The 16,673-nt window shown below is 38.6% G+C and overlaps 3 protein-coding genes across 3 annotated transcripts; 2 read left to right on the forward strand and 1 right to left on the reverse strand.

Moving 5' to 3' along the window:
• The first annotated feature begins 4,756 nt into the window (after positions 1–4,756).
• LOC106750817 lies at positions 4,757–9,233 on the forward strand. Its single transcript, XM_014631416.1, has 8 exons — positions 4,757–4,856; positions 6,877–7,044; positions 7,503–7,603; positions 7,732–7,799; positions 8,095–8,296; positions 8,390–8,550; positions 8,649–8,766; positions 8,881–9,233. Exons 1-8 carry the CDS (start codon positions 4,763–4,765, stop codon positions 9,205–9,207), a joined length of 1,239 nt encoding a protein of 412 aa, XP_014486902.1. The 5' UTR covers positions 4,757–4,762; the 3' UTR covers positions 9,208–9,233.
• A 372-nt stretch (positions 9,234–9,605) lies between these two features.
• LOC106750816 lies at positions 9,606–12,182 on the reverse strand. Its single transcript, XM_014631415.1, has 4 exons — positions 12,004–12,182; positions 11,708–11,878; positions 11,475–11,607; positions 9,606–11,390 (listed from the first exon to the last, which is right to left on the reverse strand). The coding sequence occupies exons 1-4, from the start codon at positions 12,037–12,039 to the stop codon at positions 9,610–9,612; spliced, it is 2,121 nt and encodes a 706-aa protein (XP_014486901.1). The 5' UTR covers positions 12,040–12,182; the 3' UTR covers positions 9,606–9,609.
• Positions 12,183–12,934: 752 nt separating this feature from the next.
• LOC106750744 (protein phosphatase 1H) lies at positions 12,935–16,332 on the forward strand. The gene is made up of 8 exons (XM_014631280.1): positions 12,935–13,040; positions 13,133–13,146; positions 13,251–13,540; positions 13,657–13,914; positions 14,013–14,230; positions 14,497–14,767; positions 15,032–15,291; positions 15,385–16,332. The coding sequence occupies exons 3-8, from the start codon at positions 13,355–13,357 to the stop codon at positions 15,638–15,640; spliced, it is 1,449 nt and encodes a 482-aa protein (XP_014486766.1). The 5' UTR covers positions 12,935–13,040; positions 13,133–13,146; positions 13,251–13,354; the 3' UTR covers positions 15,641–16,332.
• Positions 16,333–16,673: the final 341 nt, after the last annotated feature.

The raw sequence follows: 16,673 nt of genomic DNA on the forward strand, positions 1-16,673 counted from the left end.
AAAATTTCGAGTTATTAATGATTGAAAATGGCCGTGTATAGAAGTTTGTTTAGTCAATAACTCAAAAATGTGTGTGTTATTTGCAAAATGATACAGGAGTGCAAAATGATACAGAAGTTTTTTTATCGAAGCGGCCTGATAAAGAAATATGTAACAGCTATTATACTTAACGGCAGATTCGTGGTTTGAGGTTCAAAGTTCAATGTACTGATGTCTATCTCTACACTGTTGGAAAAATCAATATTAAATTTAATAATCTAGTTGTGTGTGAGATCTGGTTAGGTTTTCTAAAATAAACAACTTATGAAAATTCATAACCAGATTGATATTGCGTTTAATAACGCATTGTTACGAAAAAACATTTGAAACCACTTTTCGCAATGGTGTTGTAATAACTGGTGTTGTAAATACTTCTGAAAATGTATAACATTTAATATTCTTAATTAAAGAATTTCTAAATTATTACAAAACCGTTATGAAAAATGGATTCAGATTATATCTTTACATAACTGTATGTTATTAAATATAATATCATTTTTATTATCACATATTATGAATTATGCCGAATAATTATGGTTGTGTAAAAAAAAGTTCACACAATCAGATTATTAAATTTAATATCGATTTTTCGAATAATGTGTATTTTTTCCTAGACGAAACACGTAACGAGCGAAAACGCCCGATGTCACTGAGGCGGCTTGCGGCGAGCGAAGTTGCGAATGCGATATGATTCACGCGAGTTCGGGAGGATATTCGAGCGAAAATTTCGCTCTTCGGAGACAATACGCATTAGAAAACATAAATATGTTATTGACATCACACACTTCTTCACACTGCTGCTCCGAACTTTCCGGGCGTCCTGTATACGTATCGCTAATTGTAAATTTTTCATCACGTCTTTGACGATTCAAACTTGAAGTGGGCATTGAAGTAACCAATCAGAAAATCAGCGCGGCAGTCAACCTGTGAAGTTATACCTTTCTAGGACGCATAATGTATTTCTCATGGGAAACTATGAAACGTCATAACTTGGCGTGCTATTACGTCGGTGTGTACTTCATCAGCGCCGATTACGATCGCGACTGCTCCTGGGGAGAGACGCTCGATTAGGAGAACGTGAAAACCGACAAATATCGTTCCAAGAGACGGGTAGATGTCGGGTAAAGTCTCGATTGAATTTATCTTCCCGCGAGATCCGAATATGCAGACATGTTGCACGCTGATCAAGACACACGGTCGGTCGATCGGTCGGTCGGTCGGTGGGCCGATGAACAAATCCCGTTATCCAACGCTGCGTGCCAGGTAATCATAGTTAATGGACTAGGAAGTTCGCGCGAAGGGGAGAGGGAAAGAGATTTCTTCCATCGGTCGCGCATAATCCGGCGGGATGCGCATGTTACGTTTACAAACATTCGGGACAGTCAATACGAGTTATATAACCTTCATATGCACACACCCATACGCACACATACACTGTAAGTGTGATAACGACGCTGTTTCGTTTAACCGTGACGCAATCCGTCTCGACAAGCGGTGGACCATTCAAGAAAAGCGCGCGACCGTTCTTCCGCTGTTCCGCGAGAATGTAAGAGCCATAATAATAATAATAACGTAGTAAAGAGCGCGGAGTTCTCCGCGCGTGTACGCGCGGGATAAGCGCGCTGTCGATCGAATCATCCTGCTATCTTCATTTGAACTTTTGAAATGTCACCTCAAAAGCGGCTCTCATCTCGATTAGCACCATCAATCATCTAGCCGCATTTCTCTCCGCGCGATGCCGTCATACGAGATCGATTAAAAGGACCCGCGAGCGTCCAAACGTTCCGTCTGCTGACGATTACGCAAGGTAAGAGGTGCCGCTCGTCTCGTTACGATTTGAAGAGTCGTGACTGGACTCGAAGTGCGTAATGAGGACTCCGACGTCAACATCGGTTCCGATTCGTCTACGGCAACAACGTGTTACGGAGAGTCGAGCGCGTGCTTCAAGCGTTGCAGAAGCGATACGAAATTGCGATTTCCGTCGCGATTTCGCGCGCGAAACAGGTCCGTTTTTTACGCTCTCTTCCCTCTTTCTTTCCTCTCTTTGATTTTCTTTTCCCTTCTTCGCCGCGACGTTCGTTACCTCGCGAACGCGCCGTTAATAACATTTCAGCCAGCGATCTTATCGCGCCCAATTAGAGAAATCTCGAGGGCGGAGGAGCGGCCGGTCGATGCTGAAAACGATGCGTATTGTTGCGTCGCAGGCGCTTCCGCGACTAACCGTATTTACCTAGCTCTCTGTGGGAAACGCGCAAAGTTGCGTGACGCGCGTGTGACCGCGAGTATCGGCATTAGTTAACTCTTGATCAGACAATTATATCGGGATAACGACGAGCTGAAAAATTCGACGCACGTGTTCAACGCCACCCGTTGAATCTGACGATTTAAGCCGAATTTCGAGATATAATTTATCGCACGTTAACGAGAGAAGGTGACGTCGTTTCCGACATGGATCACGAAGATTCGAAAAAGCACGGCGGAAAAGCCGCTTTTCCGCCTGACGTCCCGTTCGATCTCTCGTAGGATCGGGTGCGCGATGACTGCACAAACGTTATTCGACACATTTCGCCGAAGCGAAAGGAGAGCGCCAGAATCTTTCCTATCGCGTCACGTACGTTGACGGCCCCGCTTGTTTGCGCGGGAAATGATCGCCTACGTAACGTTAATATTGATGTTGTCAACAACGTAGTTCGAAGTTTGCGTTCTATTGACGAGTCTGCGGCCGCCACACGCTGACGCTACGTTAGAAGTTCATGACCTCGAAAAAAACTTCCGAGAAATTAATCGGAGAAGCGATAAAAGCGAACGCCGAATGTAGTTTGACTTTCGCCGTAGAGAAAAACAGGCTGGACGGTAACTCTAGAAAAGGAGCGCTAATCATATGGTTGTTATTGATAGAAATATCATCTCGTCTCGTTTCGTCTCATGACAGAATTATTCTGATTACGGTGTTCGTGCAACTTTATTTTATTCCGCGCTGATCACACTTTCGAGAAGTGAAAATGCAACGAAAAGAAAGATTCCCGGGAAACGCGATTAATTAATACAGCTGCATAATAATATTAATCTCGTGAGAGGATTTGTTATCTTTTGTAACAAATTTGTGTAATTAAATAATTATACGAGGGGATTATGCGGGCGTTCTACGTTTCGACGTAGAATATATTCATTCACATGTTACTTTTTATTTTCCTTATTGCCACAGGTGGTTTTTATCCGGCAGTAAACATCATATCTCACTGTAGTTAATGTCGGACACGTGCACATACGTGTGTGTAAAATATAGATGTGCACAATTTTCTGCTACGGTTAGTACGCATAAAATGCAAATTTCGCGTTCGCTAAATTTACAATCTAAAAATTCATTAATATGAAAGGAATCTACGATTTTTCAAGTCGCTTGTTCCATCGATTGCGCGCAATACATCGCGCGATTTTTCCTCTTCCTCAGGATAAGTACACGCGCGACTCGGGGTAATTGATCATGGCCAAATTGCACATTAATTCTTGTACGTGCGAAATGGTAATAAATCCGAGGTTAGCCGAGCGGCCGAGTAAATTGCCACGCTATCGACCCGAAAAACGGAGGTAATAACCCTAAAGAATGAAAAGGGTGGACCATAATAAATTGATATAATTGGACGGTACTAATTGGCTCGCATTTCAAGGTAATCTACGGTATTTTTGCGTACTCCACCCAAGTCCCAGCGGTTAAATCTGCCGAACTGAACTTCGAGCTTTTAGGAATTTTGCGATTGTCTGACACATTGCACACACAGAGGTTTGCTTTATTATGCCCATTAAAATATACTTGAACTTGAACTTATGTTAATGCCCACTTGTCTAAATAGACACAATGTCAAAAGTTTTATATCTATATTGATTCTTTATTGATATACAAGTGACTGGTTATCAGCTTCAATCAATATTGCTCAAAGGAACGTCATACATTTTCAGATAGCAGCGAGCGTTAATATGTACGTCAAGGGACCAGCTCTTTTAATCCATCAGCGAGCCTTCGGTGGTGCGGATGCTCCAATAAAACAGTAAGAGTGAAACATTTTTTTTTACATTTCTATATCGGGATAAAATATCTTTAAAATTTTTCAAAGACTTATATAAATTAAAAAATTTGCGTGTTATTTGTAATGTGGTAAAAGATTTTGTTTTGTTTAGAGTGGCCTAATCTACTACCGCTGTCATATACTTGTAGATCAGGCCAATTTAAACAAAAAAGTCCTGTGCCATTTTGCAAATAACACGCAAATTTTTGAGTATCAATTAAAGCAGCCTCTATACATAGTCATATTCAATAATTAATAACTCGAAATTTTACGCGTTGTTTGCAAAGTAATAAAAGATTTTTTTGTTCATCTCAATCCATTTTATGCTCTCATGAAGCTCGTCCCTCTTAGGACACCTATATCTTGTATTTAAAACATTTACTGACAAATAAAGGTCAAGAATTAACGTATCCATTGTATATTATTCCTTATGAGAATCATTTCTATGCTTTCTTCTTAATTTATTACCATCCGGCAACATTTAAGAATAATCGTGTTATGTGCCGGGTTTTAAACTTGTGTTAAACTTTATGTAAGATAAAATGTGCAGCTTAATCAGATCAGTCGGATACACTTACCGGACTCAACATAAACCGCAAGCCGCAAACTTCAGGCAGACAACTTGACTATTTAATTTCAAATCGCAGAAAATAGTCGCGATGTCTGGACGCTCCGCTCCGTCCGCATGGCTCATTTTAATTACGTTAGCAACAATAACATATCGGTCCGCGGGACAGCCATTGGAGTTGATAGGTGAGTAATACCGCAGCATAAGTAGAGTGGAATAATTCAACGAGGTTGTTACCTTAATTCCTCTTGCGTAATATCGGAAGGTAAATTCGTGGAATTCTTATAAAGCGCGCGCCGCGCGCAAGAAGAAACGCGGCTAAATTCATCGTTAAGGTAACCGCTTTTCTCCATTGTCCGGCAGAGTTATAAATTTAACTTTCATCGGAAGTGGAACGTCCGGCAAACTGCGTATTACGCTGCAACGTAGCGAAGGATCAAAACCCGTTTTATCGGCGTTTCAAGAGCCTGTCGATAACGAAACGGCGCCCGACCTTTCTCCGCCGTGATAGTCGCTTTTTTTTTTTTTCCAAATCTCCCGCTCTTGAATCGTTCATCACGGTGATCTCGCCGCGATGCAAATGGAAACGTAACAATTTCCGCGTTTAACGATCGCGCGCGAGACAAACCGGAAAGACGGACATTTTTTCATACGAGTCACGGGAATACGCGAGCAAGCGCGTCCATTTTTTCAGCTTTCGCAATCGATTCGACGAGAGAAAAAAATCCGAGGAGTAGCCGGGCGGGAAATTCGTTGGAAACGAGATTTTTTTTGATAGAACGCATTGATTTATCTCTGTAAATCGGTATGCTTCATATCGTCGTGATAAGTTTGTGAGAGATTGTGAGAGAGATACGCGCTGAAAATAATCGGGCGGGGAAGAAGAATTCGATTCGAAGGTCCGAAAAATGTTCCCGGCCGTGTGCGCACACACGGTGTCGTAATACCAGAGCGCGTTGTTCGCGCAGTGCAGTAACCGCGATTACGCATTATCCTCGGCTCCGTGTACTTCCTAGATCGCGCGCAGGATCGCTTATGCATCACTATTGGCGACGGTGGCGGCGGCGTAAAAGTGCATCGACTTTCGCGCGGTCTACTTACAGGGGCCGCCTCACGTGAGCGCGATTTTCCCGCGAGGCTTTTTGTTCCTCGTCTAGGATATAAACGCGAAGGAAATTGCGCCGTCACGACTTGGTTTACCGTAACGTTAGCCACTTTGCCGTGTAATGTTGCACCCGGGGGGAATAGCGCGGGTTTAGAATTACATCGCGATGATATGCAGATTAATATGTTACCGCGCGCCTTATCCCCGCGTAGCGAAACAACGGAAAGAAAGATCGCACGGAAAGCGCGCTCGAAAGGTCTAATTAAACGATGTCACTTCTCGCGGCGAGAAGCATCGCACGCGAGTTAAAAAAAATGCTCGATAAACCGAGAGCGGCGTGCTTACAGCAAATTACTCTAAAAGCACCGATCGATATCGGGAAGGGGAGAGGGCTATGCTCGCGTGATTGAATCTGCGTATGCGAAATAGCGCGCTCTATCTCGCTAATCGAGTAACATAAGGTTCGGTGGTGCGGCAAATCGTATATTATCTGCGATTCGATTTCGATCTCGCCTTTCACCGTAATCGTGGAAAATCTCACGTAGCACTGCGGTGTTACGTATTCTTTCGTAAACGCCTCCTGTGCGTCCGCGGGAAAACAGAGCAAAAATTCAGCCGAAGCCGAAGTTTTAAAGATCGGCCGATGATAAGAACACGGTGGGGAAGCGGAGATTGTTCGTTAGATAACCAGGGGGCAAAGAGAAACCGAATATGAAATGTAACAATCGCAACCCACGTTGCATCTCTTTTTACGCATCGAAGAAGTTATGCCGCGCATCTGTTCGGGAGCGAAGTTTCGCCGCGAGAAAATCGGGCCGATTCCAGTCCGGGATTTGCGACACCGCGATTATTCCGTTCTGCGCGATACTAAAAAAGGAGAGAGGATAAACTATATTTCCGCTCGATGTTTCCCAACGCGAGGGATAACTGGGAGGTGGTGATCGTTTCTAATTACCTCATCGTATACGACGGAAAAGTGATTAAAATCGCACACGGGACGAAATTAACGATCGCGAGTTTATTCTTACTTGATGTTGGCCAATATGGGCGTTTCCGCGCGAACACCTTTAAAAATTGCAATTACGATTTGAATGCCTTAGCATGCAGTCAGCCGGATAGCTTCACGGTCCAAATAACCGAAAACGAGAATGTTGTTGTCTACGGTACCGAATTATTAATCAGATACAACCCACGCGCTGGGATATACGCACTCCCCGGCACTGACGCAGTGAACGTTGTCTTCAATGAATCTACCATAGAATTCAAAGGTAATTATTATCAGTTCGTTGAAAAACTAATTAACCGCGTAATTATCGAGCAAAAATAAGTGGCGAATATTTGATTTGAGTTTAATTCACCGAATTGATTCATCCGCGCGCCAGAGTCGTTCCGTGAAAATATTCGTGAAATGTCCGCGTTTCGATTAACGACAATTATTAACGGACGAGCTATGATTACGTGTGCGTTAAAGAAATTGAAAGGATTCCCCGTTTAATTACGGCGAAGACTACGGCACCCGATAGGAGATTGATGATGCAACAGAAATTAATAACGTTGCATCCACGCGAGAATTAATTGTCGACATAATGCAGTCGTTGATCAGTCGCCGCGTCAATTAACTCAACATCAATCTCCGGCTCGCGCGTGTCATGTTTTATTACTATGCCGGTTTTATTTATCACGCGACAGTCAAGCCTCGGTGGTCACGAAGGATTGCATCTTTCAGGATACATGTCGCACGAGTATCCGGCGACCCTACCGTGGGGATCACCCGAGAGACTTTCTTGGACCAGCAGCGGTATCATTTTAGGTACCGGCATGCTTCAAGTAAGTTTAACGCCCCGTAATCGCGTAAGTAACGACCAGAAGAAAATCGAGCACGACTATTCACTTTGTAAGATAATTATAAGCTCGTCCGTCCAATAATTATTATCCTCGGCTTTTCGTCGTTGCAGGAACTAAGCAAAGAGGATTATGCACTTCAAGAATGTCGTTCATTTTTGCCGAAGAATATCAACAGCAGGTAAGAGAGAGAGGGTGAAAAGTGAGAGGGAAGAGCGGAAACAGGAAGGTCGTGGAGTTCCATTACGAAAACGAAAGATATTTCCCCGGGGTGAGATTTGCAAAATTAGTCTGTTGGCGAAAAGAGCGTACATAATAAAAAATGTAAAGAAAAAGGGCAATCCGCGGTCGAATTGTTATTGTTAACTCGTTGCGAATATCCGCGTGCGGAGCTGCCACACCATGAGTCACAAAAGTAGACGGTAAATAGCGTTGAAATTCGATAATACGATCTATCGTGAAATTCTCCGTCCTAGCGTTAATCTACCGTTTGCTGTGGAAGATGAGATTGCTAACCACGCTCGTTACTGCATCGAAGAGTACCTTTGCAAAGGGCCGATTCAGACAGAAGAACTACGAAGTATCAATAAATACCACAGATCTAAACTCGATGTTTCCGCATCTTACGCTACCGCTTCTGACGATATCCCACAACAGAATTGCACAAATATAGATATTGTTAGTATAATTTAATTACGTCTTTTATTCGCGAATCATATTATTATTATTACTATACTTCACTTTTGGTAATGTGTAAATTTTCGTTCGCAGTTGAATACGAATGAACTCATAGATCTCGTTGTCAACACTGCTGTAAAATATGTCAGGAAACACAATAAATCTATTATTATTTTCCCCGATGTGGATGAAGTATATAAATTAGGACCGTTCGGTATGAAATGCCATTTTCAAGCACTAAACGGAAGCTTCAGGTAAGTATATACTATAGATTTTCAACGTTGGCAATAAATTTTGGAACATAGTTTTAGTCAAAAGATATAGATCAACGAGATTATTTGTAAATTTCTAGAGATCTCTCGACCCTAAAGAGAACGGAAAATACATATGTTTCCGGCATGGGACGAACACACACAATAAATGTCGGCCTTGGGCTTTCCATAGCTAGGTTTCACTTCGATTATTACAAGGTAAAATGCGACGACATGATAACGATTAAAAAGTTTCATATTTATAACAATTCCGATTACATCGAAAATATGTTATGATCAATTCTACAAAGATATTTATCTTGACATGTACAGATTAAATACGGCTTTTTGGCACTAAATGGCGAAATAACGGGTACTATTGATGGACTAGCGCTATCAATAACTGCAGTCATCGACTACGATAAAGATTGTCCTCTGAGATTGAAACATTTTAAAGTAACACGATTTGGCGACATTAAAGTAAAAATGACTGGCTTAGGAGCGATTAATAGTGTAACGTCGAAAATATTAAGTTGGCTGACGAATATGTGGCGAAAAAATATCGCGAACCTTATCGAAGTTAATGTGAAACAAAATATCGAGGTACAACTAAACGAAAAGGTTTGCACTAGTTCTTTCATAGAGGCGATTGCAGGTTGATATATTCTCATAGATATGCTGTTATAAAATAAAAATTAAAAAAAGGCACGACTGAATACGATGCGTAATGGAAAATACATGAAAATTAAAATTCACGAATATTATAATATATAAATATTCCGATAAATTTATACTTTTTCTGGAAAAACTACGAGAGTGATATATGAATATAAATGATCATATTTTTTTTTTTAATTTTCCGATGCCGTTTATCAAAATATGAATGCCATTTATACATTAGCGGCGATTTCTCTTGTTTACAAGAGAAATTTATGATAATAAAATAAATATTCTCTACAATTTGTATACACACTCACACACACACGAATGGACGCCCGCACACAGAGTTTTTCAAGAATGTACAACTTTATTAATATTAAATAAAGCTAAATAATATCTGAATTAAGTGGGTTCTGTATCATTTGTTGTTTCTGTAATTTCTTCCCTCGCTTCAGCGGTAACAACTTCAGTAGTGACAGCTTCGGTAATGACAGCTTCGGTGGGTAAAGAGGGAGGACAATTAGTTTCTATTGCAACGTTTGTACTATTTGTAGATTCTGGATGGAAAGGATTACTTTCATCCTGTACTAGATTCTCCGTGTTTATGTCGTTAATGGAACTAACAGTTGCAGAATTATCCTGTATAGTAATGACATTACTATCACTGTTACTAACGCTAATATTCGTGTTTGATGCACGCTTCAATGCTAAGTATTCTTCTACCGATCCTGTTGGGACTTTTTCGGATACGACACTAGTTGTCTGATTCGCTGAGGTCTGGGAAGATAAATTTGTATTTGGCGATTTGTTCAGTTTGGATAGTCTCTGACGTTCCCTCAAACGTTTCCGAATCTCGGATTGAATCTTCGATTCTTTTATTACGTTCTGTACATCGTCAGTTTGATAATAACGTGACGCCCAAGTTTCTGACGATTCCGATGTTTGCGCGCTCGATAGAGGCTGAGACACGGATTCTTTATCGTGCTGGGAAGGAACGATAATTTTATCTTGACTTTTATCATCGTCACAGTTGTCAATATCCATAACATCACAATAATCGTCTAAATCAATAATCTCATCTGAGTCTGCTGATTTTTCTTTCTCAACTTTACTTTCCTCTGCGATCTCCTCTTTCGCACTATTCTTCTCTTCGGCGGTAACTTCTGTTTCAACCAAGGTCGAACTTGTTTCCGACTGTTTGTTAACATTTTCATCTCTTATAACTAATTGTTCTGTAACTTCAATATTTTTAATTCGTTTGGACCTAGGGGAATCTTGAACGATATTACAGGTAGAAGGAGCAACTTGCGATTTTGTGCGTAACCTTCTCTTCGATTTTTTTCGTTTATCTGCAACGTTATCCGCAGAAATAGATATCGATAAAATATTGTTCTTTATATCTACGTTTCTCTCTGACATTTTCGTTTTCGTTGCGCCTCTAGTGTTTAAATCGACTCTGAATACAATATCTGTATTATTTTGCGATGCTGTTTCTTGTTGAGTTTCCTTCCTTTCCTTCGAGTCTTGTGGAAGTTGCATAATCTTCACGTTTTCGTTAGAACTGCTTGTAGATTTCTCAGTTTCTGTTACATGTTTATTTTTCAACTTATCATTTACACTACCTTCATTGTTTTCTCCGTCACTCTCGCTAGATAACAACTCGACAACCGGGGTAGGTTGTACCACTAAGACAACATCTTCATCTTCACCGATGCTACCTTGCTTAGCATTGATAATTCTTTCTAGTTGTTTACGATAGTCCTCTTTTGCTATTGCATCATCTTGTAGTATCTTAGCATCATTATCAGTCGTTTGAGTGTTATTTGTTTGCGACGAATTGGCAGATGGAATTATGTCTTCCTCTTTTCGTATCAAAGCTCTTATTGCGCGCGCTCGCATCTCTAGCTCCAACAAATCTAACAAACTGTCTCCTTCCTTTTCTTTATCTTTACTGCCTTCCTTTTTTATTTTAACGTCTTTGGTTTTATCGATATTATCATTTTTAATAGTGACTTTATTTTTGACGTTAGACTTATCTGTATCGCTTGTCTTACTGATTTGTGATTTTCCTTTAACTTTTATTTTATTTTTCTTTAACTTCTTCGTCCCATCATCTTCCTTCTTACATACATCATCATCTGTCATCCATTCTTCCGTATCAGAAATGATTTCTAATGATGGTCCTATTAGAGGAAAAATTATAGCTAACATTATCATGTTAAATATACAGAACACTTTAACATACAATATTCAACATATTTACATACCTGAGTCTTCAGTTTCACTTGTGTCTGAAGATTCCAGCATAGGTTTGTCATTTAATATCGATAATATCCGAGTTTTAGACATACCGTTTAGTTCACTCACACACCATTGTTCCAATTCCTTCAAATCTGCTTGCTATAGACAAACAATGATGTATAATTCTTATACTTGAAATATATTTTCTTATATAAAAATCATCATCAGCTTAAATACTTGATGCTGACACAAAACTTACTTTCAGAATCTGAGGTAACATCATGCGTATCTTTTCTGGTTTAACAGACTTAAAAAGTTGACAGCCTAATTCCTTACGATCAGACAAATATTCTTTGATTGGTTTTAAATCTCTTGCATCCACTTCTTCATCTGACGATGAAGATGTGTAAGAAGAGAAACTACTATGTTCCTGAAAATAAAGTTATCTCTGAGTCATTGTACTGCGAGTAAAAATGTTGTTACCTTAAAATGCTTAAAATTTAAAATAAAGTGAAATTCTACAAATACTATCACTAATATCATGTTATCACATACCTCATTCTTGCGTGCATCTTTCTTAGTCTTAGACATGTTGATTTAATATAAGAAATATTTCTTTCCTTCTATTATATCAGTCTAAATACTGTTGTAATAAGTGGACTACTTTTTTCTCACACGTACACACAATATATATATATATATATCTTGTATCTCTGTTTCTAACTTTTGACAGTCTAACCTCTATATCACTGAATCGTATTACTGTCTCAATTGTTTTTTGGTGACTCGTAACAGAGACTTTTGGAGCGACATTCTGGGGATTTTTCTCTATCAGAAAAAAAGTTGAGAGTGGCCATCTCATAAACGTTTCAGAGCACATATTTTCCGATGCGACCTCTGACAAGGTGTATGCAAACTACGTCCGTTTCTACTTGCATACGAAAAAATCATCACTCAATCCACCACATCAATCAATCACTCCGTCTTTGTCTCATCACAAATGAGAAGATCCGCGTGACACAAGCTGGGATAAAGAAAAAAACATCTCAGTTCAGAGTTTATCAACCAAAATGAATTTTTCATCATAGCTTATGCTTATCGTATTTTCTAAATCCCGTATCAGACTACGGATTGGGGGTTAAGATTAAATTAAATTTGGCCAATCGGTAACAAAGTTAACTGAACTCAAATTTAGTGAATTTTGTACTGATTGGTCAAATTTCGACTCGATCTCAATCTTCAATCCATAGTCTGATACGGATTTAATCTTTAGTGAGATAAGGTCAGAGAGATTAATTGTTAGTTCTTGTTTGACTTATTGTGTAGAAAGACACTAACTAAGTGACTTTACCGCTGAAAAGTATATAAAACGGACGTAATTTACACCCACTTCGTCAGAGGACGCGTCGGAAAATGCGTCCTTTGAAACCTTACATGTTGGCCGCTCTCAGGTTTCTCGTTGCTAGTAAGTGTCAGCATATGCCACTAGGTGGATGTGCCGATGCTCATGTCATATTATAACCTTTATTGTTGACAACTGTTTGTCAACAAAATGACATTAATCGAATGAGATTGCCGAATATCTAATTGCAGTAAGTACAATTGTATTGAGATGAACGTGCGCTTCATGATGAGAATATATATTATCTGTTACGATTAATCTAAGGATATATTTTTTGCGTAGGTATTTAATGACAGGTAATCAAGTCTTCAATAAGAAAGAATCAATTGTTTCTAAGATTTACATATATCTTTGCATTGTATGCAAATAAATAGATGCTCATCAAATTTTGATGCTCTAGGCACGAGGTTAACTCTAGTGAGTAGCTATAATGTGTGATACTGTCTGCTAAACCTAATGTCAATTTGGATCCCGCGTAGCCTTGCATAGGTTTAAGAGAGAAAAATGCTGAATCGCTTTAAGTCAGTATTAATGAGTGCTGTAGGCGCAAGTGAACTTGGCCTACAGTACCCTAATGATTCGGATAAAGATATGATGACAGATTATATTAATTCAAATTATGTTGTGGAAGTGGAAAATAAACCTTATAGCCGTCCAAGTTTTCTAGGCTTGACATCTGAGGAAACACAGGTACGGCTAGATTCAGATCATATAAATCATATTGAGAGTTGATTTGTAATATTTCAAAATAATTATAATATATGTAGAATTAGAATTATCTAAAGTTTATTGATATATTTGCATAGGTGAGTGCAGATCACAGAGTAAGGCCTATCATAGTTCCAAGGGATCTCAGCCGTTTACCATGGTGCGCTGGTTATGCAGAATGTATAAATGCTGGAAAGAGTACTTGGAATGAGGATCAAGCTTCTGCTACTCGTGGAGATCTAAAATTGTCAGATGCTAATGTTACACTGCCTTATGTCATATTTTCAATGTTTGATGGCCATGCAGGGTATCAAGTTGCTCTTACAGCAAGGTTACACCTACATAGAATAATTCTTGTATGTGTCGTATCTTACCGAGAAAAAGACAATTATTATTTAATCATATATTTATCAGTGAAAAAAAAAACTTATCAGTAAACTATCTGAAAACATAGGAAAGGTTACTGGCTATACCGGGTAATATGTTACTAAATGAAGATGAGGAAGAGTTAATAAAGGGCAGAGACCTAGTTACAGGTGCTATAGAATTAGCATATAGACAAATGGATCAGATGGTGGAAATGCAGGCGCAAAGTGGCGGTGGTGGTTGTACGGCTATTACTATCTTATTTCTTAATGGGAGGCTATATGCTGCAGGAGCTGGTGATTCCAGGTTATATTATAATTACTTGGTCTGTCCTTTATAGCTGAACTAGCTGCACTAGTTCAAGAAATTTACACACAGAAATTTACATCGAAATGTATGAAACATATGTATAAGATTCTCACGTTTCAGTGTGCATAAATTTTTTGAACTAGTGCAGCCAGTGCAGCTGTAAAGACATGTGTGTACATATGTGTAATAAATGATGTCCATAAATTCAGATAATAAATTAGTTGCATTAAATAACTTATGTAACCGTTTTTAAATAATTATAGAGCTGTACTAGTATTGGGGGAGGATCAGCGCGCTCTTACCAGAGATCACACTCCGGATTCCGAATCAAACCGTGTCAGAGCTTTAGGCTGTTTAAGAAGCAACGAATTGCTTAAAGGTCATTTCACTCCGTTGGAGTTTAAAAAGAGACCATTGCCGAAAGAATTGGGATCTATGGTCTTGTATAGAGAACCATATATGACGGGTTGGGCATACAAAACCCTAACGTACCCTGACTTAAAATTACCGCTCATTTCTGGACACGGAAAGAGGGTAAACCATCTCTAATTTAATAGCGTTTTTTTTTTATTTTATTAAATAAACATTTATTTTTTTTTTTATTTTGAGAAAGGAAGTTTGGGTCGCTTCGGAAACGATTAATAACATTATTAATTTTGTAACAGAGTAGACAAAGCTTATGACGTCATTAATCATGCCCGGAGCGATCAAATTCACCTCAGTCGAAAACTCTACAACACTGTTTGAATCAAATTAATTCCTTTGTAATACGACTAAGAAATCTTTTTTGACGTATAGAGTAGAGTAATGGGGACAATAGGCGTGACTAGAGGTTTCGGAGATCACGGTTTAAAAGCGGCTAACACCGGTGTCAACATTAAACCGTTTCTGTCGTCTCAACCTGAAGTACAATCTCTGGACTTGGATAGTTGTAATCTCACCGAGAGAGATTGTATTATTGTCGCTACTGATGGACTCTGGGATGTAGTATCGGACAAAGCAGCAGCAACTATACTTAGGAAGACACTTGCCCCTGACACTCCATCATTAGAATACAGGTATCACGCCGTGAAAAGAATATATATATATGTGTGTGTGTGTGTAAAAATTAAATTTCAACTGAGTAGAAAAACTCGTCCTTTGATGTGCAGACTCACAATGGGTGCTCAAGAATTAGTGCAAGCTGCGAGAGGTCGATTAATCGGCAGAGTATGGATGGGAAAGCCCGAGAATCCTGACGATTCGGTTGAAAAATTCTCACCGACAGCATCAGTGGATGACATAAGCGTATTAGTAGTACCTTTATATCCCTATTTATGTGAACATAAGCAATGGTTGAAGACTACTCAACAAGAACGAAGATATGCTACTGAACCTTTACACATATCAACCAATAATCCTGCATAATAAATCGTTACGGCTACCTAGTCGTACAGTCCATCATGAAATAGGAACACAATTTTATTATACAATATTCTACTCTTAATGAAATACATTTATCCGCATTGCCATGATAATTCATCACAAACTCATAATTATTATTATTTAATCTCTTTAGAATAATTGGCGACATCTGAATCAACAATCGCCCCGTATATATATTTCACACATTTTTCTTTGAAATAATAAATTATTGTATACTGCCACCGTAAGAATGTATGTTAATCACACAAAAAGCTATGTTATAATTATTTAAATAGACATTCCATTATGCATGTTTCATACTAATTGTAATATGAAACATTTACAATATTCCAAAACGTTTGATATATAAGCACTAATTATTGGATTGTTATTACAATTAGTATGTAGATTGTACACAATATATAATATTAAAAGATACAAATATTTTTATATTGCTTTTAAGGATCAATAATATGTTACCATTCAATATATTCTGAGTGTATTACGGTATTTCATCATATATTGTTATGTTTCCATTAGAATTCTACTATAATAAGATGATATTGTACGTGTGATGTAAGTAATATATATGAGTATGTGTAGTAAGAAAATTGTACATAAATAGAGAAAACACTACTATCTTTTTAAACACGATAATGAGTAGATTTTATGACATCATGTATTATATAATACGATTAGCCCGAGTAACTTGTAGAAGAAGTTACTATCTCGAATAAATATTGTAAACAAAAATATTTCTGTCTCCCCCCCCCCCCCCCCCCCNCTCTTCCTCCACTTTTTCTTTTTCTCTTTTGACCTTAAAAAATATATATACATATAATTTGTATTAATCTTTAAGAGAACTTTTTTAAACTTTTAAAGAAATATATCTTCTCTAAATTTCAACTGAACCTCATAAATTTAACTATTTGATGTCTTATTTACCTCATATTTATAGATTTTATTTATTATTTCAGTATTTATTTAAAAATAGGTGAAAAATCGCTTTTTATCCGCGCAATCTTTGAGACACTTT

Source organism: Dinoponera quadriceps, unplaced genomic scaffold (assembly GCF_001313825.1).
Source record: "Dinoponera quadriceps isolate SergipeBrazil2010 unplaced genomic scaffold, ASM131382v1 scaffold5021, whole genome shotgun sequence".
Taxonomy (NCBI): domain Eukaryota; kingdom Metazoa; phylum Arthropoda; class Insecta; order Hymenoptera; family Formicidae; genus Dinoponera; species Dinoponera quadriceps.

Coding starts and splice junctions, on each gene's coding strand:
- LOC106750817 (XM_014631416.1), top strand. CDS start 4,763: ATGTCTGGACGCTCCGCTCCGTCCGCATGGCTCATTTTAATTACGTTA. Junction 4,857..6,876: donor ACAGCCATTGGAGTTGATAG/GTGAGTAATACC, acceptor TGAATGCCTTAG/CATGCAGTCAGCCGGATAGC. Junction 7,045..7,502: donor ATCTACCATAGAATTCAAAG/GTAATTATTATC, acceptor TGCATCTTTCAG/GATACATGTCGCACGAGTAT.
- LOC106750816 (XM_014631415.1), bottom strand. CDS start 12,039: ATGTCTAAGACTAAGAAAGATGCACGCAAGAATGAG. Junction 11,879..12,003: donor AAGATGCACGCAAGAATGAG/GTATGTGATAAC, acceptor CTTTATTTTCAG/GAACATAGTAGTTTCTCTTC. Junction 11,608..11,707: donor TGTTACCTCAGATTCTGAAA/GTAAGTTTTGTG, acceptor GTTTGTCTATAG/CAAGCAGATTTGAAGGAATT.
- LOC106750744 (XM_014631280.1), top strand. CDS start 13,355: ATGCTGAATCGCTTTAAGTCAGTATTAATGAGTGCTGTAGGCGCAAGT. Junction 14,231..14,496: donor GCAGGAGCTGGTGATTCCAG/GTTATATTATAA, acceptor AAATAATTATAG/AGCTGTACTAGTATTGGGGG. Junction 14,768..15,031: donor TTTCTGGACACGGAAAGAGG/GTAAACCATCTC, acceptor TTTGACGTATAG/AGTAGAGTAATGGGGACAAT.